We start from the raw sequence: 24,104 nt of genomic DNA on the forward strand, positions 1-24,104 counted from the left end.
TTTACATCTCAGAACCATTTTTTCTCTTATTCACAAAATGAGGTGACTTCTCTCTTGACCTTCTTATAACCGGTTGATAACCTTGACCTCTGTACAGAGACTTTTCATGATTATCTCGTCAAAATATATTATTCACAGCACTTTGATGGAAATGACTATGTCTTAACCATCCCTCTTGATTATTAATAAAACTCAAAGTAATAATGTATACAATGGCACGGGATGGCTAAAGATGAATTAGCTCCATCTGGGGGGGGGGGGGGGCATGAAGAAAATTCTATGCACACTTGTCTGTGTTGGCTATGAGCGAACACACATTGTTTAACAGATATGTAAATAGGCTGTGACATCAAAAATAATTATCTCAGTGCCCCACACTCTGAGGCTCCAAGGGAATGTTAGTTAGTCAAACTATCATAATAATCTAACATAATACTCAGTTTACTTGATCTAAAAATCCGTAGGATGAAATCATTGGGGTGACACTTCTACAAAGATATTAAATGGAGCTCTTCTCCTAATCTGCACTTAGTCAGTCTTAACTTTCTGTAAAACGAACCACCTTAAAACTGGATGGGGTGGTCTCTATTTGGGAGAGAACATCAAAAGGAGAGACATTACAGACTTTAAAGGTACAGAGAAGGTGGCACTGAAAATGGTCCCAGTCCTCTGACTAATAACACTGAAAACAAAGCGTGTCCATGGAGAGATCCAGCATCTGATCCCTGTGTGGTGGACTGGGGAGGAAAGGGGTGAGGTTAGGTTGGAATGTCCACTGCTGAAAGGTGAGTTGTTTTGTTATCCACATCTAATCAGGTTAGGTGATAGGATGGAAAGAAAAGGCAGGCAGGAGAAGCCAGTTCAGCTGGACCCGCTGATTGACAGGATGGTGGAGCTGTCCTTGGCTTTGTCAAAGAAGAATGGAGATGTGCTCTTGATTGGCCTCAGTGCCAGGGGAAGAGGAACTGCGGGTTGGCACTCCTCACAAGCAGCAGCAGCACAGTCCATGAAGGCCTGGCCCAGGGACTTACAGAGGCACAGCAGCAGCACTGGCGTCACGACGCGACTTGAAGAACAAGAAGAACTGGTTGATGAGGGCCAGCAGGGTGGCGGTGTTGTCAGAGATGGGCATGGCGGTGTAGGCCAGAACGATGTTGCACACGTTCTCCGGTAGGGCGCAGATGCCGTAAACCACAGCCAGGCCATCACGGTGCAGTTGAGCTGGCGGCTCCACCTGTTGGTTTGTGTTGTATCTTCTGCTTCTTGGAGGGGAGCGCTCCTCCAGACGCTCAGGGATGCTGTCATGGGACACGTGGCAGGTGGCCAGCTGGCACAGCAGGGTGAAGACCACGGGCAGGCAGAAGTAGCAGCCAAAGTACCACACATGCGGCACTCGTGGTAGTTGATGACCAGGGCGTAGATGGACTCGAAGGTTGGAGGTGGTCATGGTGCAGGAGTCCATCAAGGCCCCTGTGGCTGGAGACACGGCCTGACTGAGCTGCCATAGGAGCAGCTCTGGGGCCGCCAGCACCATGGAACCAACCCAGATGACCAGCAGCTTGGCCAGACGGACTGACAGCGCTCCACCCGACGGGTCTTGGGCTGGGAGCTAGTGGTAGCATTAAAGCGGTCGATACCCAGGGCACACAGGCTGAAGGAAGTCACCCCTAGGAAGTCACCTAGAGGGATAAAGGAGTTAAACTGTGTAGCTATGCTAGAATTTTCATGGTGTGCTGTTGCTTCTGCAAAATCCTTACTGCAGATGCTTCTTTCATATGACAGTTATGATCTTTTGACCTACAAATGTGGGTGGAATGAGGGAAACGTTTCACACCTTGCACACACCATTTATTAACACAGCATGGTTTATAGCAGAATGTCACTGGAACTAGAAATATCCCATTAAGACTATGAACCCATCACTCATAAATGACCCGTCTGAGAGAACAAATCAAAGGGAGGATCACTGGCCATTTCAATTAACAACAGTTTCAACATGGAAGCAGTCTTTCCAACCTGTTACATTAGCTGTAGAGATTTCAAATTATGAGTTTAAATTGTAGTTTGACAAGATAAAATTGTACACAAAATGCATGGCTTACTTACAACTATGTAATTTGTTGTTAATTAGCAAACAATAATCAGTTAATAAACTTTGGATTACCATAAAATTGTACTATAAATATTACATTGGTAAAAGTTTTAAACATTTACAACATTTACATTTCAAAATACTATGTGGCCCATAAACATTATTCAACCCATACGTTTATTTACTGGCTGATTTGCAACAATGTCATAAATCAGAGTAAATATATCATAATGACATAGTCAAAAGCACAATAAAATAAATGGAGGGTTGTTTTAGGCAACAACAGGTACTAAACTTGTCCTTGGGATCATAGCCATGTTCATTAATCATTTTCATACAAGGCCACAGTGATTCCACCAGGAGGGGTGAGGGGTGTGATGATGGTGGGGGGGGGGGGGGGGTGCGTGGAAGGGAATCAAACCCACCTCCATATATGGTACCACTCTGCATGAGATGTCCCCCAGCAGCCTCTTATTGGTGAGCTCATTGAAGACCACCACAGGTAAACAGAAGCAGAGCACCAGGAAATCCCAGAAAGCCAAGCTGGCCAGGATGTAGTTCCAAGCACTCCTCATGTAGTAGTTGTGCCAGACGATGCACATCACAGCAAGGTTCCCTATAATCCCCACAGCGAACACCACCAGAGACAGGAACATGACTGCGTAGGCAGTGTAGGAGCTGTCAGTCACTGGGTACAGAGGGTTGTGGATGTGGGTGATGCCCCGCTCTGTGGTGCTGGTATTGCCCTGGTCCCCATCTGTGTTGGCCCCAGTGGCTCCAGTGTCTAGGGTTGAGTTAGAGTACTGGGTGGCTCTGGGTGTGGTGAAGAATTCATTCTCATAATACTGTGAGAAGGTAGACTGAGGTTCACCTGCGTCTGTGTCCATGATCTCTGCGCCCCGCGGCGCTCTCTTGTGCTGCTTGTCAAATTGCAGTTGTTTTACATCCTCATCACCATAACCATGGCTTTGAATGACTTGAATGTCGAGAMTTGACATTTCCTTTTCAACAGATGCACTGTTTGTCTGTGGAACATTTTTTGCATCGGAAGCCCACACAGTCAATAGTATCACCAATGAAATAAAGGGAATCATCGTGAGATGAGTAGCCTGAAAAGTAGATTTTCTTTCAATTCCAAAACTTGCCAGCTTTGATCACTGCAGGAGACGTGGTAAAAATGAGGCCCCTCAGCAGAAGTTAATTTAGGAGAAGAGAAGAAGGTGCCAATCCGTGGAGAGATGCTGAAGCTTGGGGAACTCTCTCTCTGCGTCCTGTGGCTGCAGTCCTATAGGAGCATCTGTGAGTCTGTTAACAAGTACACTGTCTGCTCAGACATGGGTAGCTGGTCCCTTTGGAAAGGGATAGACAACAGTCGAACCCCATCTGTTTTTCTCTGTGGACCCCCAAAAGTGCCCTCTGCTGGTCAAAATACTTGGACATATCAGTTGCAGTTTCATGTTTTTCATGTAGGGGGCAGTATCTACATAAAAAGTACATCAATCCCCAATTCCTATCTATTCCCATTCATTTCAATATCACTTTGTGGTGGAATCCCTCAGAGAATAAAATGTCATGCAAACAAAGACACTGGCATAACATCAATAAGGACAAATGCAGAAAGCTTTATTGGATGTGTTGTATCTCTATAACCAGATCTGTTGTGTTGTCCAAAGGTGCCATATATTTTGGTAGTATAGGAAGTGTGTCCTGTTTCCAAATCCACATGAACAGTTCAGCTCCCCCTACTATACCTACAACAGTATCAACAGGAAATGCCCATAGGAAAGGTGGAGATATTTACTTAATCTACAATCAATTGGAATGTGGGTTAGGGGTTAAGATTAGGGTTAGGGGTTAAGGTTAGGTTAGAGGTTGAGGTTATGGTTAGGGTCAGAGATACTGTATATAATGATGRGATGGTCTTGTGTCCGCCCTAACAATGGGAGGCGTTGTCCCAAAGGCGGAAAGACAGGCCACTTGTTCTTGATCTGCTTAATAACCAGACCAATATAAGCAGACCAGGTGGGGATTCTTCTTATTATTCTCGTGTGGACAGATTTTGACGGGGGTAGACCCTCTAGCTTCACCTCTTCCTCTCTGTTAGGGGATGGGTTAGCTAACATGCTAAGTAGTTGTAATGTTGCTAATTAGCTAAAATGCTAAAATTGTCCATGATGTGATTCAAACACGCAACCTTTGAGCTGCTAGACATTAAACGTTATATTCCCACCCATCCTTCCCGTAACCTTCTGTCTTATGTAACATTAGCAAAAGTAACACATCATACTAATTGGAGGYACATACATTTACATTTACTATGTTACTTCTTTGAGGACAGGCTGCACATTCCCACTGCCCTCAATGCTTGAATTATTTTCTAAATACTTGAAGCAGGATGGTCATTCCCTGTTTGTAAAGTGGGAGGTGATGGGATGAGTCTTCATCGCTCTGTAAATAAATGGGTGAGCAGGTTACACAGTAAAGGTGACTTCCTAAGACTCAGATACTGTATGTTTCTAGTGTCCTTTGAAGCGGAGAGCATATTTTACAGTCGACAAAGTACAAACACCATTCATGAAGCGGGGTATGGAACTCGCTGTCAAGGCCAAAATGTTACCTAGTAGGCTATAATTGTCTCTTCTGTTCCAAATTGACAAAAATATGTTGGTATTTTCACTCTTACACCTGTGTTGGCCGATATATTTTATAAGGTAGTTTCTCTTGTACCTATATATGGTGGTCATTGACTGCGGATGCAGGGGCAAGACTGAGGCTTTTTCATGGGTCATCTGTGGCAAGGACCCCAGAGAGGCTAAGTTTTGGGGTCAGAGTGAAATGCGTAATGCTATGCCCTAATGAGGCAGTCAGCGTGTCTCCCCAGCAGGAGAGGCCTTTTATGGTTGCTGTGCCAATAGAGAACGAAGAACATGGTCACTGCAGGGCAGACATATCTATGCACAAGAAAAATCTAAAAAAATAACTGTTCAGCTTTGGATATAAAGAGACGGCCTGGCTTAACTGTGCTATGTAAAATAAACTTACCAAAATTCAAAGGATTTAAAACGTATCAAAATTCTGAATCTGTAGCACTGATGATCAGGGCTCAAGTCAGTTACATACATAAACACAGATCTAGTTTATTTTCTTTTGTTTCATAGTCAAAGCCCTCATACATCTATAGCTTTGAATGCAGTGCATCAAACCACAATAGCAAAAGTTAACTCCCAGGTGTAATAATAATGACATTGTGTAGAAAACAATGGGTCTCACTTTTGAGTGACCCAAACATTCCCAAGTCGCTGACTTCAGGTGAACAATCAGCTAGTTCCTTCCTTTTCTAACATTGGTTGTTTTAACAGTCAACTGCCCCCCTGTAACCTCTCTCTCTCTCTCTCTCTCTCAAAACAGATTCAGATATGCTAGAGCAATGAAGATAATAATCCTTGCAGCATGCTACTTAATTTTGGGGGAACTAACAAAACCTTTGTTGCACTTAGTTGGAATGGAGTGGATCGTAATGGTGCATTTGGTTACAAGAAAGTGAATGTTACATGCTTGACGAAGCTTAAAGTGTCTGTGTGTTACTTGTAAAGGAGAAGGTGGGGTCTCTCCAACCATCACTGGAGGTAGCCTACTAAAGGAGGTATTAATCAAAATGAGAGTGAGACAGAATGTTCCCCAGTGGACCTCTATGGGCCTCACACTCGTTCATTGGGCCTTTCTCTCCATCACTATGGAGACAAGACTGAGGAACCTTGAAATGCAAATGGTCACCATGGACACATTCACATGAGCCAAGGAATATAATCAAATTCACTGCCTGGTGTACAGGTATGGCCCAGCCGGGGACATGAATGTTAAGGGAGTTAAAAGCAGTCAGTCAGTCAGTTACAATGGTCTTTCAATGCCAGCGCTAACCAGGGGAATCATGGAGAAAATAGAGGGTCTTCTGGCTGTCATTACAGTTTGGAAAATGTTCCTGGTTGAGAAAGCAAATCAAAAGGATCKCACATTTTTGTGACATGGCTTAACTGCCACGTGAAATCAATATTTCATGAAAAATTGAGAAGGAAAGAACTGCATGTTTATATAGTTGTATTTTTGGGAATACTGCAAGAAATGTACTTTAGATAAGGTTGGAAAACTATTGCTGTGATAAGTTAACTGGCACATTGTTAGAAATGTCATTTTCTCAAACACTGACCTTTTGAATGGCCAGATGAGATCTCAACCGATTAGAGCTTCCCCCTAGAAAACCATGAAAGAGAGGCTATATTTGGATTGAATAGGCCTACATATTGTGGTGTGTAAGGAAAGCAACAAGACGTCTCTTACAACAGCTTGGCTCAGCCTCAGACTGTATCACGCCTTGACTGCGACAGGAAGTCCAGGCCGAAGGCTGAGCATGATTTGCCAGTCACTACATGAGTTGTCAACAATCAACACAAGCCCAGAGGCTGTAARGTGTTTGCTACATCAGCCTAAATGCTGTTCAATACTTTATCATGCTTTTACTAAAGCAAACCATGAAGATGTAGTAACCGAGAACCCTAGACGGTAAAGTATGGTAAGAAAGTGACATCTGAAATAGTAAACATCCAACAGAGTATGGCAATAGGTTGAGATTCAGATTAAAACACAGGATAAATTTAAATAATTACAGTTAATCAGGATTAGTCACCGTAGGCTGTATAAAAGTGAAAAGAAAAGGGAAATGTCTGAATCTCACTACATCACTCTCTCATAGACAGTAGCCTAGTACAGCAGTGATCTTTTGATCTTAAAGGGATACTTCAGGATTGAAGCCCTGTATCTTTTTCCTCTGAGTCAGATGCTAAATAGCATTAGCGCTGTTGCTAAATAGTGTTAGCACAATGACTGGAAGTCTATGGTAACTGCTAGCATACTTCCAGTCATGCGCTAACGCTAGTTTTGTGCTTCTACCATGTTGTGCTGCTGCCATGTTGTGTTTCTATCATGTTGTTGTCTTGTTGCGTTGCTACCATGTGGTGTTGTCATGTTTTGCTGCCTTGCTATGTTGTTGTCTTAGGTCTCTCTTTATGTAGTGTTGTGTTGTCTCTRTTGTCTTGATGTGTGTTTTGTCCTATATTGTTATTAAATGTTTTTATTTTAAATCCCAGCTCCCGTACTCCCAGGGAGCCTTTTGCCTTTTGGTAGGCTGTCATTGTAAATACGAATTTGTTCTTAACTGACTTGCCAAGTTAAATAAAGGTTAAATAAAATAAAAATAAAAACGTTCGTGGTGGCTTGCGAAACTACCTCTTAACATTCCTTCATACTGGATGCAGTGACATACAAATTGTATCCACGAGTTCATCTGACTCTGGGGAAGAAGATAAAGGGCTTTACTTCATTGCCATTGCTGTTCATAGGAAACTCAATCAACTAAATGTAAAATATATCTCATAATTATGGTTTATTCGTTTATATGGTTTAAATGATGGTTTATTGACAGTATTTACATCATTTGACTGATAATGGCTCTATATGACCACGTAGGCCTAATCATGTTCACTGAATAAAAACGTGAATGTTGACTCTGACACCCTTGCACCCTACATCATTTTACCAATTCTCAGTGCATTATTGTATGTAGGAAAGAGAGGGTATGAAGGGGTGTGTGGATCTTTCTCGTGTTCTTTCTAATCTACACTGTCAGAACAGGCTACTGCTGCTCACTAGAGGATTTATCATCATCACACACTTCCTGGTTCTAATGCTTTCTGTCTTCAGGTGCAGTGACAACATGAGGACTTCGCTGACAKATTTTGACTTTCTCTGCTTTCATTTATATTGGGCTATCATTGCTCATTTTCGGGTTTAAACTTTATTTAATAGAACATAGAAAACTATTATTTGAATGAACTACATTGTCCTCCTCGATGCATTACAACAAAGTCTAAAGTAGTTCGAATGTGGGTTCTTAGCCCTCCGGGGGAAGAGCGACATTAGATACGCGTAGCAATCCAAGAAGTTGTTGCAGTCAAGTAGAGAAGACAGAAGGGGACAAAGTTTGTATTTCAGTTGATCATTTTCAAGGAGAAAGACACCGAAGATGTCGGATTCAATGTCCAGCTTTTTGCACATTGGGGACATCGTTTCCCTTTACGCAGAGGGCTCTGTCAATGGTTTTATAAGTACACTTGGGTAAGTATTTGCATGTCCCTACAAATACTACCTATTTTGACAGATGATAATATACATGTACCTTCATGTCAACATACCGTTAGCTACTCCGTCCGTTGTCCTTACTCTGACTTCGAGACTCATATCCCCTTCATACACAGAGCAAAGTCTACTAATTTGCAAGTTTTTTTTATACCAGCATTGTCGTATATCTGAAAAGGGCAGGGTGTAAATAATATGGTAAATTAAAAGCCAACTATAGAGCTAGTACCTAAAATACAGCTATCGGGTCTGTGTGAATGGTTCTCAGCTTTTTTTGCAGGTAAATTCATTAACACTTCCAAAGTTTAACACATCCCTAATTATTTGAAATGTAAACAGTCCCCATGGTTTAACAACACCCCAATTGCCAGTTACACACTGATATGTGTAAATGGGTATGCCTTCAAGAAAGTGTTAAATAAGGGACTGTTTGACACAGAGGCTACAATCTCGCTGAGAGAGATTTGATTTAGGCTTTGCTCATGTTTACTCAGTCAGAACAGTAAGCTATTGTAACATTTGCAGCCATATCAAATAGTCATTAGATACTTCTGAGATGTAGTGTCTCAAGGAGACCCTCATTTATTTCATCAGCTAATGACAAAATAACTTATACCCAGTCTCAATATGGCAAAAGTGGGCCGTGGAGTCTCAGTTCCACAGTATTAATAGTGGGTGACCGTGATCTCTAGATAGTCATGCATACCCATATGCAAACATCTGTTCTCTAGTAAAATTGTGTTCAGAGAGCTCATTGTTGAGCTGTATTTCACAATGCAATACACTAGAGTATCTCAATTATGAGCACAGTTGCACTATATTGTTGTTGATGAATACGGTTGTTACACCTGCTTTTGTGTATGCCTAAAATAGTGCTGCATTTCCTCAATAGTTAGAGACTTGTAAAGGTTGAAAAAATATCTTCGACCCTATTGGTTTAACACTGATCTTTCTCTGTCAGTGAAAGGTGTGAAAACACAGGTGCACTATTAACAACTTTGTCTCTAGACAGCTAAATACACTGAGTGTACAACACATTAGGAACACCTTCCTGAAATTGAGTTGAACCCCCCTTTGCCCTCAAAACAGCCTCAATTCATCAGGGCATGGACTCCACAGGGTGCCAAGCATTCCACAGGGATGCTGGCCCATGTTGACTCCAATGCTTTTCACAGTTGTGTCAAGTTGGCTGGATGTTATTTGGGTGGTGGACCATTATTGATACACACAGGAAACTGTTGAGCGTGAAAAACCCAATAGCTTTGCAGTTCCTAATGTTTCGTACGCTCAGTGTATTTTTCCCTGACAGTGGTATATGTTGTTGTTTATGTTTACGTAAAGGCTACACTGCAGCCCACCTCTCCCCGTCCCACCCCTACTTGATCGTTTGCCTAAATGAAAATACTGCAGTAGGGATTATGGCAGGAAAAGGAAATGATGCCAGTGTGTCCTTTGTAGATTTCCAACGGAGTGGTGCTCATGTCACATGGGACTTAATAGCTCTCTATTCATAGTGCTTCCTGTGGTTTCCCCAGTTGCTGCTGGAGCAGTAGCAGCTTTGTATGTGGTCTGGTGCCCTGTGTGCCCTCCTGGCTGTGACCGCCGCACCCAACCCTGTCCAGTCAGGCTCAGCAACTAATACAGTTCTAGGTCTTGGCCTTTGATGCCTGTTCAAATGGCTTCTTGAGGAGTCACCTCTTAGCCACACTTAGTTCATTCACTTCATACTGTTCAAAGTAGGCTACAAGTGTCTGGCTGAGTCATATTTGTAACAATATGTAGTCAATGTTTAACTTAGATTTATCATCTGTGGGGACAATGGTTTCCTTCTAATGGAATGATGGTGAAATGGTGTGGCTCAATTAAAAAATAAATCAGATCCTAGCCCTAGTTTGCATGAATTTAAATACTGGGAGTGACTGCTCTCACTTGTCTTTCGAGGACACACATTTGACTGTCTAACAACAGGCTGCTTATTAGATATCTGTAGCTCGGCTAAAGCTGCTTTAAGTGTGGTTTACTGCACAACACATTATGCCTGTTAGGGCAGGGAAATCAAGAGCTTGGGACTATAAGGGGGGGTAGGAGTAGTGGTGGCGGCTATTCAGCATGATAAATGTCTGTTGGGGTGGGGCGTAGCTGACTAGTGGTGCCTATTCAGCAGCCTGATGGTCTGGGGGGTAGAAGCTATTGGCCAGTCTGTTAGTTTTAGCCATGATGCTCCTGTACTGAGTGATGGAAGCGGGGAGAACCGAGCTTTATGGTGAGTATAGAGGGCACTATGGTATTGAAGGCCGATCTATAGTCGATGAACAACATCCTCACACATTCCTCTTGTCCAGGTGGGTGAGGGCAGTGTGCAGTGCAATGGCGACTGCGTCGTTCGTGGACCTGTCGCAGCAGTTGGCGAATTTGGAAAGGGTCACGTGTGTCGAGGAGGGAGGAGGTCTTTGAATAGCCTCTCGAAGCACTTCATGATGACAGAAGGGAGTGCTACGGGTCGGTAGTCATCCAGTTCAGTTACTTTCCCTTTCTTGGGCACGGGGATGATACTGGACATCTTGAAGCAGGTGGGGATAACGGCCTGAGCTAGAGAGAGAACATTTCAGAAACCACAACAGCTAGCTGGTCTGCACATGCTCTGAGGGCATGGCTAGAGATGCCGTCTGGTCCGGCAGCCTTGCAAGGGTTAACACGTTTGAATGACTTGTATATGTCCTCCGTGGAGACCGCAAGCACTTAGCCCTCGTTGTCCTCAGGGGCTCTCCTCGGCAGCTCAGTCGTTTTGCTCGAAGCATGAGAATAAGGTGTCCGCGATGTGACTGGCTTTCTTTTTGTAAGTCGTGATCGTTGAAGCCCTTGCCAGATACGCCTCATATCGGACCTGCTTAATTGCTTTTCAACTTGTCTCGCCATCTTGATCAATCTGCGTAGGTCGTATTTGTACTGTTTAATGATACAATTGTCTCGGGTCACCTCGACTTGCTTATAAGTTGCATCTCTCGCCTTCAATCCACGGTTTTTGATTCGGATAAGTTTTGAAAGACACCATCGGTATCATGTCATCCATGCGTTTCTTTATGAATATGGTGACTGAGTAGGCGTATTCATTGATGTTATCCTCAGAGGCAACCCAAAACATATTCCTGTTCACGTGATCAAAACAATCTTGGAGCATGGATTCTGATTGGTCAGACCAGTGTTGTACAGACCTGACCACCGGAACTTTCCTCTTAAGTCTTTGTTTGTAGGCGGGGAGGAGGAAAATGGAGTCATAGTCAGATTTGCCGAAAGGAGGACGGGAGATGGCCTTATACCCTTTTTCCTTAGGGTGCTTTTTAGTCAAATCCAATCAAATCAAATTATATTTGTCACAAACAACAGGTGTAGACCTTACAGTGAAATGCTTAATTACGAGCCCTTAACCAACAATGCAGTTTTTAAGAAAAATAAGTGTTAAGTAAAAATAGATAAGTAAAAAATAAAATAACAAATAATTAAAGAGCAGCAGTAAAATAACAGTTATGAGGCTATATACAGGGGGTACCGGTACAGAGTCAATGTGCGGGGGCACAGGTTAGTCGAGGTAATTGAGGTAATATGTATATGTAGGTAGAGTTAAAGGCACCTTCTGTAGTGCCTTGTGGTCGGAGGCCGAGCAGTTGCCATACCAGGCAGTGATGCAACCAGTCAGGATGCTCTCAATGGTGCAGCTGTAGAACTTTTTGAGGATCTGAGGACCCATGCCAAATTCTTCAGTCTCCTGAGGGGGAATAGGTTTTGTCGTGTCCTTTTCACGACTGTCTTGGTGTGTTTGGACCTTGATAGTTTGTTGGTGATGTGGACACCAAAGGAACTAGAAGCTCTCAACCTGCTCCACTACAGCCCCGTTGATAAGAAATGGTGGTATGCTTGATCCTCCTTTTCCTGCAGTCCACAATCATCTCATTTGTCTTGATCACGTTGAGGGAGAGGTTATTATCCTGGCACCACACGGCCAGGTCTCTGACCTCCCCATAGGCTGTCTCATTGTTGTCGGTGATCAGGCCTACCACCGTTGTGTCGTCTGCAAACTTAATGATGGTGTTGGAGTCGTGCCTGGCCATGCAGTCATGGGTGAACAGGGAGTACAGGAGGGGACTGAGCATGTACCCACGAGGGGCCTCCGTGTCGAGGATCAGCGTGGCAGATGTGTTGTTACCTACCCTTACCACCTGGGGGCGGCCCGTCAGGCAGACAAGGATCCAGTTGCAGAGGGCGATGTTTAGTCCCAGGGTCCTTAGCTTAGTGATGAGCTTTGAGGGTACTACGGTGTTGAACGCTGAGCTGTAGTCAATGAATAGCATTCTCATATAGGTGTTCCTTTTGTCCAGGGGAGAAAGGGTAGTGTTGAGTGCAATAGAGATTGCATCATCTGTGGATCTGTTGGGGCGGTATGCAAATTGGAGTGGGTCTAGGGTTTCTGGGATAATGGTGTTGATGTGAGCCATGACCAGCCTTTCTTAAGCACTTCATGGCTTCAGTTATTATTTAGTGTTTTATCCTCTTATGTTTGTTGTGTAGTAAATATTAACATTTTTATTTGTTTTTCATCGTTTTTTCCTGTGAAGCACATCACATTGTATTCCATGTCTGAAATGTGCTGTATAAATAAAGCTTGATTTAATAAATAAAGCTTGATTAGACATGTAGCAGTGGTCCAGCGTAGAATCTCTGCGGGTTGGACAGTCAATGTGTTAATAGATATTCGGGAGCACTGTTCTCAAATTACTTTGGTTAAAGTCCCCCGAGACAATGAACCGTGTACCAATAAAGATCTTTGAGAGCATTTTTGGTATCGCTTGGGGCGGGATGTACACAGCCGTGGCGATAATCCCTGAGAATGTAAAAAGAGTGACATTTGATGACCAAGTATTCCAAGCAGAAGCTCGTAACTTGCTGTACGTTTCCCCCGTTGCAACACTTATTATTGGTCATAAAACAGAGCCCTCRGCCTTTTTTCTTGCAAGAAAGAGCCCTCTTCCTATCCACTCAATGAACTGTAAAACCCACTGGTTGTACATCATCCGTTTTGATATCGGAGGAAAGCCAGGTTTCAGAAAAACAGAATATGTTGAAGAGTCTGATGTCCCTCTGGAAGGAGATCCTCACTCTGAGTTTGTCAAGTTTATTCACTAATGATTGAACATTGGCGAGTAGTATGCTCGGTAATGGAAGATTGGTCACCCGGCGTCTCAATCTCACTAAGACCCCCCCCCCCCTCCCCCCCACGGCTGCCTCTACGTCTTTGTTGGGAGTCCTACTCCCTAGTAGGACTCCCAACCAACCCGGCGCCTCACTGAAGAAGCTAGACCATTGTTCCGCCGTCTCTGTACCTAGTGATTCATATATTCCAATAGTTCTACCCGGGTGTTTGAAGTAAAGCACGAAACAAATTGGGTAAGAAAATTTTAGAAAAACAGTAGAAAAAACAGTTGAAAAAGTAGAAACCTGTAGGAGCTCAAGGTGAGGCGCCATCCATCGGCGCCATCTATGCGCCACCACGATACTTAGGTACTGATACGATATGTATTGCGATTTGATATTGCGATTTGATGTTCCAAATATATTGCTATGTCTGCTGTAGAGGGACAAAAGAGAGCCATGAGAAAACGAGTTTTGATCAGTCATGGAAATAAAAGTTCTGAAAACAAATTGGCTCACTTTTTAAAAAGAAGATGGAGAACAAGATATGATGGGAAAATACTGGAGTTTTGGTGCAGGTAAGGCCAACTATATCGTCAAAAATAATATCCCTATGCAACTATATCGATCCCCCCCATCACTAATGTCTGTAGTAACAAAAGAAGGATAAATGAGTTATTTTGATACCATCTGTGTCTATGCTTCTTGAGTAAAATACACATGTGAGAACAGTGCAGATCTCTGTGTTATGAATTAAATAATCAGGGACCTGACACCGGTTTCAAAGGTGTCATAGCCTGCTCTCTTCCTGTGACATCTGACAGCTGTGCTGCATTCAATCACACATAAGAGATGCTTTGGTAAAGCGCTGCCACCCATTGATGGTAACCTAGTCAAACAGCACACCACTGATGGTATTCACACCACAATTTAAATATATAAAAATATCTTGCAAACATGTTTTTTTTGTACGTTGAGTCTCATGTTCAATTGCAATTTGAAGTATTTGTTTAGGCCTAATTGATTTGAACCAGCTGTTTTGTACATATATCGCTTTTTGTTGATATGGTCATATAAGCCCTCTTGGGTTTCCAACCTCACCTGCACACTTTTTTTACCTTGTTTTTATCTGTACTGTTTTGTCTTTCACTTGTCTTCTTTTGTGTGAATGAATTAAATTACCCTAAAGTGGCTCTAAAAAAAATCTGTTTTAAAAAAATACCTAAATTCCTGAGGTTGAGTGATTCATGTGCAGTGCAAATGACCAGGGGAACAAAAAACTATTCATTACCAGGTGGAACACTACAGACTCTAGCCAAAGTAATGAGCCCATAATAGGTAGACAACACCCCTACCTGGCTGCTAGGTAACGCTCATTGATTATGTGGAGGGGATAAAGGGTCATTAATTGGAGACAACCCTCTGCACGCTAACATGATTATACAGACAGATGGTAAAGATGTAGGATTAGCTTGGCCTTTCAGACAGGCTCTTTTAAAAGCATGAACCCTTTTTGCATATTTTCACAGCATTGTATGGGCCTGTCCTGCCTTCTGTGTGTCATCTACAGTCATGGAACTACCACTTATAATAGGCTATACAGTAGATTACCAGAAATGGGTCGATTCCACGTCAACAGGAGCAGGAATATTTTTGGTGTCTCAGATTGTTCTGGCAATTTTCACGTAAAAACTTAATTGCGAGGAAATGATTTTTACATTTTTACAAACCATTTTTGAGAAAATCATGATGAAAGTGACCAGTTTAGGCCCGTTTTAGACAGTGTACAAAACAATAGGAACACCGTCCTACTATTGAGTTGCACCCCCTTTTGCCCTCAGAACAGCCTCAATTTGTCAGGAAATGGGCTCGACATAGTGCCGAAATCGTTCCACAGGGATGCTGGCCCATGTTGACTCCAGTGCTTCCCACAGTTGTCAAGTTGTCTGGATGTCCTTTGGGTGGTGGACCATTCTTGATACACACAGGAAACTGTTGAGTGTGGAAAACCCAGCATTGTTGCAGTTCTTGACACACTCAAACCGGTGTGCCTGACACCTACTACCGTACCCCGTTAAAAAAGGCACTTAAATCTTTTATCTTGCCCATTCAKCCTCTGAATGGCACACATACATAATCAATGTCTCAAGTAGAGGTCGACCGATTAATCAGCATGGCCAATTAATTAGGGCCGATTCCAAGTTTTCATAGCGATCAGTAATCGTAATTTTTGGACGCCGATRATGGACGATTACATTGCACTCCACGAGGAAACTGCGTGGCAGGCTGACTAAGACTGAGTGCAGCAAGGAGCCAAGGAAAGTTGCTAGCTAGCATTAAACTTATCTTATAAAAAACAATCAATCTTAACATAATCACTAGTTAACTACACATGGTTGATGATATTACTAGTTTATCTAGCTTATCCTGCTTTGCATATAATCAATGCAGTGCCTGTTAATTTATCATCGAATCACAGCCTACTTCGCCAAATGGGTGATGATTTAACAAGCGCATTCGTGAAAAAAAGCACTGTCGTTGCACCAATGTGTACCTAACCATAAACATCAATGCCTTTCTTAAAATCAATGCACAAGTATATATTTATAAACCTGCATATTTAGTTAATATTGCCTGCTAACATAAATTTATTTTAACTAGGGAAATTGTGTCTCTTCTCTTGCGTTTTGTGCAAGCAGAGTTAGGGTATATGCAGCAGTTTGGGCCGTCTGACTCGTTGCGAACTGTGTGAAGACCATTTCTTTCTAACAAAGACCGTAATTAAATTGCCAGAATTGTACATAATTATGACATTACATTGAAGGTTGTGCAATGTAACAGCAATATTTAGACTTAGGGATGCCACCTGTTAGATAAATTACGGAACGGTTCCGTATTTTACTGAAATAATAAATGTTTTGTTTTCGAAATTATAGTTTCCGGATTTGACCATATTAATGACCAAAGGCTCGTATTTCTGTGTGTTTATTATATTATAATTAAGTCTATGATTTGATAGAGCAGTCTGACTGAGCGGTGGTAGGCAGCAGCAGGCTCGTAAGCACTCATTCAAACAACACTTTCCTGCGTTTGCCAGCAGTTCTTCGCTGTGCTTCAAGCATTGCGCTGTTTATGACTTCAAGCCTATCAACTCCCGAGATTAGGCTGGCAATACTATAGTGCCTATAAGAACATCCAATAGTCAAAGGTATATGAAATACAAATGGTATAGAGAGAAATTGTCCTATAATTCCTATAATAACTACAACCTAAAACCTCTAAACTGGGAATTTTGAAGGCTTATGTTAAAAGGAACCACCAGCTTTCATATGTTCTCATGTTCTGAGCAAGGAACTTAAACGTTAGCTTTTTACATGGCACATATTGCACTTTTACTTTCTTCTCCAACACTGTTTTTGCATTATTTAAACCAAATTGAACATGTTTCATTATTTATGAGACTAAATAGATTTTATATATGTATTATATTAAGTTAAAATAAGTGTTCATTCAGTATTGTTGTAATTGTCATTATTACATATATATATATATATATATATATATATATATATAAATAAATTGGCCAATTAATCGGTATCGGCTTGTTTTGGTCCTCCAATAATCGGTATCGGCATTGGAAAATCATAATCGGTCGACCTCTAGTCTCAAGGCTTAAAAATCTTTCTTTAACCTGTCTTCTCTTCATATACGCTGATTGACATCAATAAGGGATACTAGCTTTCACCTGGTCAGTCTAGGTCATGGAAAGAGCAGGTGTTCCTAATGTTTTGTACGCTCAGTGTATGCCTCCCGTAAGACCCTATGATCTGTGAACCGTACATGATACGGACAACATCTTGGTATCAAAGCATCTTGGTATCAAAACATCTTGGTATCAAAGTTTATTTGTCACGTGCGCCGAATACAACAGGTATAGACCTTACAGTGAAATGCTTACTTACAGGCTCTAACCAATAGTGCGAAAAAAAGGTGTGTATGTGTGTGTGTGTGTAGGTAAGTAAAGAAATAAAACAACAGTAAAAAGACATTTGAAAATAAGAGTAGTAAGGCTATATACAGACACCGGTTAGTCAGGCATATTGAGGTAGTATGTACATGTAGGTATGGTTAAAGTGATTATGCATATATGATGAACAGAGAGTAGCAGGCGGGTGGTGGGACACAATGCAGATGGCCCAGTTAGGCAATGTGCGGGAGCACTGGTTGGTCGGGCCAATTGAGGTAACCATTTTGTCCGAGACTTGGCACGCCGGTACCGCTTGCCATGCGATAGTAGAGAGAACAGTCTATGACTGGGGTGGGTGGGGTCTTTGACAATTTTTAAGGTCTTCCTCTGACACAGCCTGGTGTAGAGGTCCTGGATGGCAGGCAGCTTAGCACCAGTGATGTACTGGGCCGTATGCACTACCCTCTGAACTGCCTTGCGGTCGGAGGCCGAGCAATTGCCGTACCAGGCAGTGATGCAACCAGTCAGGATGGTCATTATACTACTTATAGTGTGCTTTAAAATATGGTGCTCTAAATAATGTCTTGATTCTGAAATACAAATGTTCTCATTCATTCAATATTAAAAATATCATTAGTAATATCTCAAAACTATCTGTTTTGATTTAGTTAATTTTAAGATTGGAACAATATTTTCTAAAAGCACATCACATTTCCAGAGTGGGCTTTCTGCTAATTCTGTGTGGGCTCTCTGATAATACATACTAAAGGTATGATCCATTTTTATGAGCACCACCATCACAGTGAATGGGAAAATGGATTCAAACCAAACTCCCACTGCTGGTGACTTGCTGAATGTGCAATCCTAAAGGAGGGCTCTGATTGGTTAATGACCTATAATGTACATTTCTATGTATAACATTGTCATATCATTAAAGTACCAGAGATCCCACTGTGGAAATTTGACATGTTTGAAGAGTAACGTTATATTGTTCCAAGGCATATGTCTAAAAATAAGCGAAATCAAAAAGGGTACTTTTTGTAATTTTAATGTTGAATAAATGAATGTGAACATGTGTATTTCAGGATTTAGACATACTCTTTTATCATGTACAGTTCACAGATCATAGGGTCTTACAGTAGGCATGTATAGGTCTAAAAGGGGCCTAAAATTGCACCAAGAATTGTTTGTGATACACATTTAAAAACCATGTTAAACGTCCTTCATCCCAATTAACTTACTATMTGAGAATTTTCAGAAGAATCTGAGATAACTAAAATATTTTCAGCTGGCGTGAAATCGAGTAGTATTCATACCCCTTGACTTATTCCACATTTTGTTCTTACAGCCTGAATTCAAAATGGATTTTTWWWAAATATGATCACCCATCTACACACAATACCCCATAATGACAAYGTGAAAACATGTTCCCGTGTGGCTCAGTTGGTAGAGCATGGCGCTTGCAACGCCAGGGTTGTGGGTTCAATTCCCACGGGGGGACCAGGATGACTATGTATGAACTTTCCAATGTGTAAGTCGCTCTGGATAAGAGCGTCTGCTAAATGACTTAAATGTAAATGTAAAAATGTTAGCAAATGTATTGATAATGAAATACAGAAATATCTCATTTACTTAAGTATTCACACCCTTGAGTCAATACATGTTAGAATCACCTTTGGCAACTGTGAGTCTTTCTAGGTAAGTCTCTAAGAGCTTTGCACACCTGGATTGTACAAAAATTGCACATTATTCTTWAAAAATTCTTCAGCTCTGCCAAGTTGGTTGTTGATCATTGCTAGACAGCCATTTTCAAGTCTTGCCATAGTCAAAACTTTAACTAGGCCATTCAGGAACATTCAATGTCATCTTGCTAAGCAACTCCAGTTAATATTTGGCGTTGTGTTTTAAGTTATTGTCCTGCTGAAAGGTGAATTTGTCTCCCAGTGTCTGTTGGAAAGCAGACTGAACTAGGTTTTCCTCTAGGATTTTGCCAGTGCTTAGCTCTATTCCATTTATTTTTATCCTAAAAAAAAACTCTCTAGTCCTTGCCGATGACAAGCATACCCATAACATGATGCAGCCACCACCATGTTTGAAAATGTGGGTAGTGGTACTCGCTGATGTGTTGTGTTGGATTTGCCCCAAACATAACATTTTGTATTCTGGATATAAATGTCATTTCTTTACCACATTGTTTTGCACTTTTACCTTAGTGCCTTATTGCAAACAGGATGTATGTTTTGGAAAATATTTTATTCTTTACAGGCTTCCTTTTCACTCTGTCATTTATTTTTACCCATCTACCAATAGGTGCCCTTCTTTGCAAGGCATTGGAAAACCTCCCTGGTCTTTGTGGTTGAATCTATGTTTGAAATTCATTGCTTGGCTGAGGGACCTTACAGATATGATTAAAAAGCCTCTTATCCTAAAAAGAAACTCCCTAGTCCTTGCCAATGACAAGCATACCCATAACATGATGCAACCACGACTATGCTTGAAAATATGAAGAGTGGTACTCGGTGATGTGTTGGATTTGCCCCAAACATAACYCTTTGTATTCAGAACATAAAGTTTATTTCTTAGACAACTTTTTTGCAGTTTTCTTTAGTGCCTTACTGCAAACAGGATGCATGTTTTGTAATATTTTTATTCTGTGAAAGGCTTCCTTCTTTTCACTCTGTCATTAAGGTTAATATTGTGAAGTAACTATAATGTTGTTGATCCATCCTCAGTTTTCTCCTATCACAGCCATTCAACTCTGTAACTGTTTTAAAGTCACCATTGGACTCATGGTGAAATCCCTGAGCGGCTTCCTAACTCTCCGGCAACCGAGTTAGGAAGGACGCCTGTATCTTTGTAGTGACTGGGTGTGTTGATATACCATCCAAAGTGTAATTAATAACTTTGCCATGCTTAAAGGAATGTTGAATGTGATTTAAAAATCTATATATATCTACCAATAGGTGCACTTCTTTGCAAGGCATTGGAAAACCTCCTTGTGGTTGAATCTGTTTGAAATTCACTGCTCAGCTGAGGGACCTTAATTAAAGATAATTGTAAATGTGGGCACAGATGAGGTAGTCATAAAACAAATAATGTTAAACACCATTATTGCACAGAGAGTGAGTCCATGCAACTTATGTCACATTTTTACTCCTGTCCTCATTTAGCCTTGCCATAACAAAGGGGTTCAATACTTATTGACTCAAGACATTTCAGCTTTTCCTTTTTTATTAATTTGTAAGTATTCCAAAAACATAATTCCACTTTGACATTATTGGGTATTGTGTGTAAGCCAGTGACACAAAATCTAAATGTAATAAATGTTTTATTCAGGCTGTAACACAACAAAGTGTGGAAAAAGTGAAGGGGTCTGAAGGCACTGTTTGTTCCATAGATAAAAATAATTCCAACGAGACCATTTGAGACAAATAGATCTATTTTTTTCTGTGTATATTAAATCAACATGTTTATGCTATTCACTCTGCACTCTGTTCATGTAGAGTTTAAGGATCTGATGATCTTCATTACAATGCAACCCTATGTCACTGACACTCACAGTGGCTCATAATAAATAGCTGCTTAAGTCAGACCATAATGAGACATGGAGCAAATCCAAGTGGAAATCAATGTAGATGGTTTCTGCATGGGGGAATTAGTGTCATGGTATTTGTTCTGCCATATCGGTGTTTCTCCTATATTCATTTAGCAGTGGTGGGCCGCCGCTGCTAAATTGTTGCCACCGCTGCAAAAAGTGTGATGTGATCTTTTTCATATGTATATATTTCTGCTGAGATGTGCTTTAAAAAAGGAAAGTCATTGGCTCAATTACTAGAAGTCTGTAGGAACAGCTAGCATGTCATTGCGCTAACGGTAGTAGAAATGTCCCACCCTTGCCACCACTGCTGAAAACAAACTCTAGGGGAAACACTGCATATGTTGCCATATGTATACCAGGAGTATTCAAATCGTACCCTACGAGGTCCGGTTTCTGTTCTACCTGCTATTTCATTGTACCCACCTGGTGTCCCTGGTCTAATTCKGTCCTTGATTAGAGGGGTAGTATGAAACAAAGCAATGGAATTGTCTTCAAGGTCCAGATTTGAATTTGAGGGCTGTATACAAACACTGCAGTGCAATTATTTGACTGTAAATGTTGATATATGATCTGCATTGTGTTGTTTTTCTCCCTAGGTTGGTGGATGACCGATGTGTGGTAGAACCAGCTGCAGGGGACCTGGACTATCCCCCCAAGAAGTTCAGAGGTTAGATGAGTATTAAATGATTTATTTATGCCTACAACGTAAAGTGTATGCGGGTGCTTGTGTGTGTGTCTTTGTCAGAGTGGCATGTATGTGTGTGCGTGCATGTATACTTCCCTGTGTGTTTGTGAGTGATTGCCCATGCTATGCATGTTATTGTGTGTCTGCTTTATGCCTCTGTCTGTCAATGACTGTGACATATGGGGAATGTACTGTTCTCTGCCCACTCTGCCTGATATTGGCACCAGAGAGAACAGACTCCAAGTCAGAGAGCAGCCAAACACCCAGAACATTTTCCACTGGCTGGCCTCTGAAGGGGGCTGGAACCCGCACTTTCCTCTCATCCATCCCTCGAGTAACACACATTCAGAGCATTTCTGATCAAAGGTTCATTTGATATCCTGCTCTTGGATCTTAGTTTAAACAGAAATGTTGACGATCTACATACAGTCTAATGAAAAAGTAAGTTCACTCCCTAGAAAGTTGTATTGTTTTGTAAATATTTGGACAGATGGATATGTAATCATCGCTTCAACACTATTGACAGATAAAGGTAACCTACTTTAACAAATGAAACTGAAAGATKATACTTTGCAATCATTCATTCATCAAAATCAACAGAAATGCAATTCTATAGTGCGGGGGAAAATAAGTACACCCCTAGCTTCAATAGCTGGTGTTGCCCCCTTTGGCTTAAATAACTTAATGTAGCTGTTTCTTGTAACTGTCTATCAGGCTCTTATATTGACTGGGATAAAAAAAAATCCCACTCTTCTTTACAGTACTGCCTCAACTGTGTAATGTTTGAGGGATTTATTGTATGCACTGCCCGTTTCAAGTCCCCCCACAGCATTTTGACACGATTGAGATCTTGGCTTTGACTCMGCCATTCCATAATCCTCCATTTCTTCTTTTTGAGCCATTCTGTTGTAGCGTTGCTTGTGTGTTTTGGATCATTGTCCTGTTGCAAGATCCATGTTCGGTTCAGCTTCAGCTTTTTGACAGATGGCCTCACATTCTCCTCAACAATTCTCTGGTACAATATGGAATTCACGGTTGACTAAATGATGGCAAGTTGGCTAGGCCCTCAGGCAGCAAAGCAGCCCCAAACCATAATGCCACCGCCTCCATGCTTTACGGTTGGTATGAGGTTCTTCTGTTCAAAGGCAGTGTTTCATTTTCGTCAAACATGGCGTCTGGCATTGCGACCAAACAACTCCACCTTTGTCTCATCTGTCCAGAGCACATTGTTCCAGTAGTTTTGGTCTTTACCCAGGTGTTGTCTGGGAAACGTCGGTCTTGTCTTGATATTGTTTTTGAGAGCAGAGGCTTCTTCCTTCCTGACCTCCKACGTAGGCCAACTTCGTGCAGTCTCTTTCCAACAGTTGATTCATGTACTTTGACATTGATTGTGGRAAGAGAGGCCTGTAGATCCCTTGATGTTACCCTGGGSTTCTTAGAGACTTCTATGTCCTAGGTAGATTGCCAGTGGTCTGGAATTTTCTCCATTTGTAGATGATCCGTCGGACAGTGGAACAATGCACTTCGAATTGCTTGGAAGTGGATTTGTAACCGCTCCCAGACTCACAGGCATCAATKATTTTTCTTCTGAGGGCCTCGGATAGGTATTTTGATCTTTGCATGATGTGTTACCATTCACCCATATGGTTAATAACAAACCATAATGGAAGGCTAGACCCTCCCAAGGTACTCTATAATGATTTCCTAATCATTTGCACCTGTTTTGGTGTACCTGATCCTAATTTTAGCCATTTTAGGTGATGGTAGGGGTGTACTTTTTTTTTTCTGCATAAGGAAATAGCATTTTTGTTTATTTTAATTGCATAACATTTTCAAAGTATTTTTTTGTGTGATTTGTTAAATTGGTTTACCTTTATCAATGAATGTGGTTGGAATTCAGCTCAAATATCCATGTGTCCAAATATGTCCAAAAAAATAACACTTTCCAAAGGGTGTACTTACATTTACAGTCATGTGAAAAAGTATGTTGACCCATAAGTCTCAACAACTGTGTCATAGTCTAATTACACTCTAATTGTTTCCCATGTAATGGTTTTATATGAATAGTATTGTCAGCTGTTTGCATGATTTCCCTATATAAAGATTTATCCTGCCACACATTGACTGTACCAAAGAAGCAATTTCAATATTTGCAGAAGGATGAGTGACATTGACATTTTTAAAGATGTTTGCCATTTTGGTGGCTGTAGAAGCTTCCTGTCAGGCCTGTGTGGCAGATAACAACTACTGTACTGTACTCACAAGGCACACAGACAGCCAGCTGATAAAGCCCTTCATCTCCAGTATTAGGCTCCTTTAAAAACAGGATATCCCTCTGAGGATAGGAAGTAAAATATTGACCAGACGCCCAGATCCACTCTCCCCTATG

The 24,104-nt window shown here is 41.5% G+C and overlaps 1 protein-coding gene and 1 pseudogene across 1 annotated transcript in view; one reads left to right on the forward strand and one right to left on the reverse strand.

Annotated features, from left to right (window-relative positions):
* Nucleotides 1-11: 11 nt before the first annotated feature.
* Nucleotides 12-3,439, reverse strand: LOC111966444 (G-protein coupled receptor 37-like 1; annotated as a pseudogene).
* Nucleotides 3,440-7,782: 4,343 nt separating this feature from the next.
* The window catches only part of LOC111966445 (inositol 1,4,5-trisphosphate-gated calcium channel ITPR3), a 45,786-nt gene continuing 29,464 nt past the window's right edge, over nt 7,783-24,104 (forward strand). Inside the window, 2 exon segments of the mRNA XM_023991073.2 lie at nt 7,783-8,260; nt 21,627-21,697. Of these exon segments, the coding sequence (XP_023846841.1) occupies nt 8,169-8,260; nt 21,627-21,697 (163 nt within the window). The 5' untranslated portion in view covers nt 7,783-8,168.

This window comes from Salvelinus sp. IW2-2015, linkage group LG7, assembly GCF_002910315.2.
Source record: "Salvelinus sp. IW2-2015 linkage group LG7, ASM291031v2, whole genome shotgun sequence".
NCBI lineage: Eukaryota > Metazoa > Chordata > Actinopteri > Salmoniformes > Salmonidae > Salvelinus > Salvelinus sp. IW2-2015.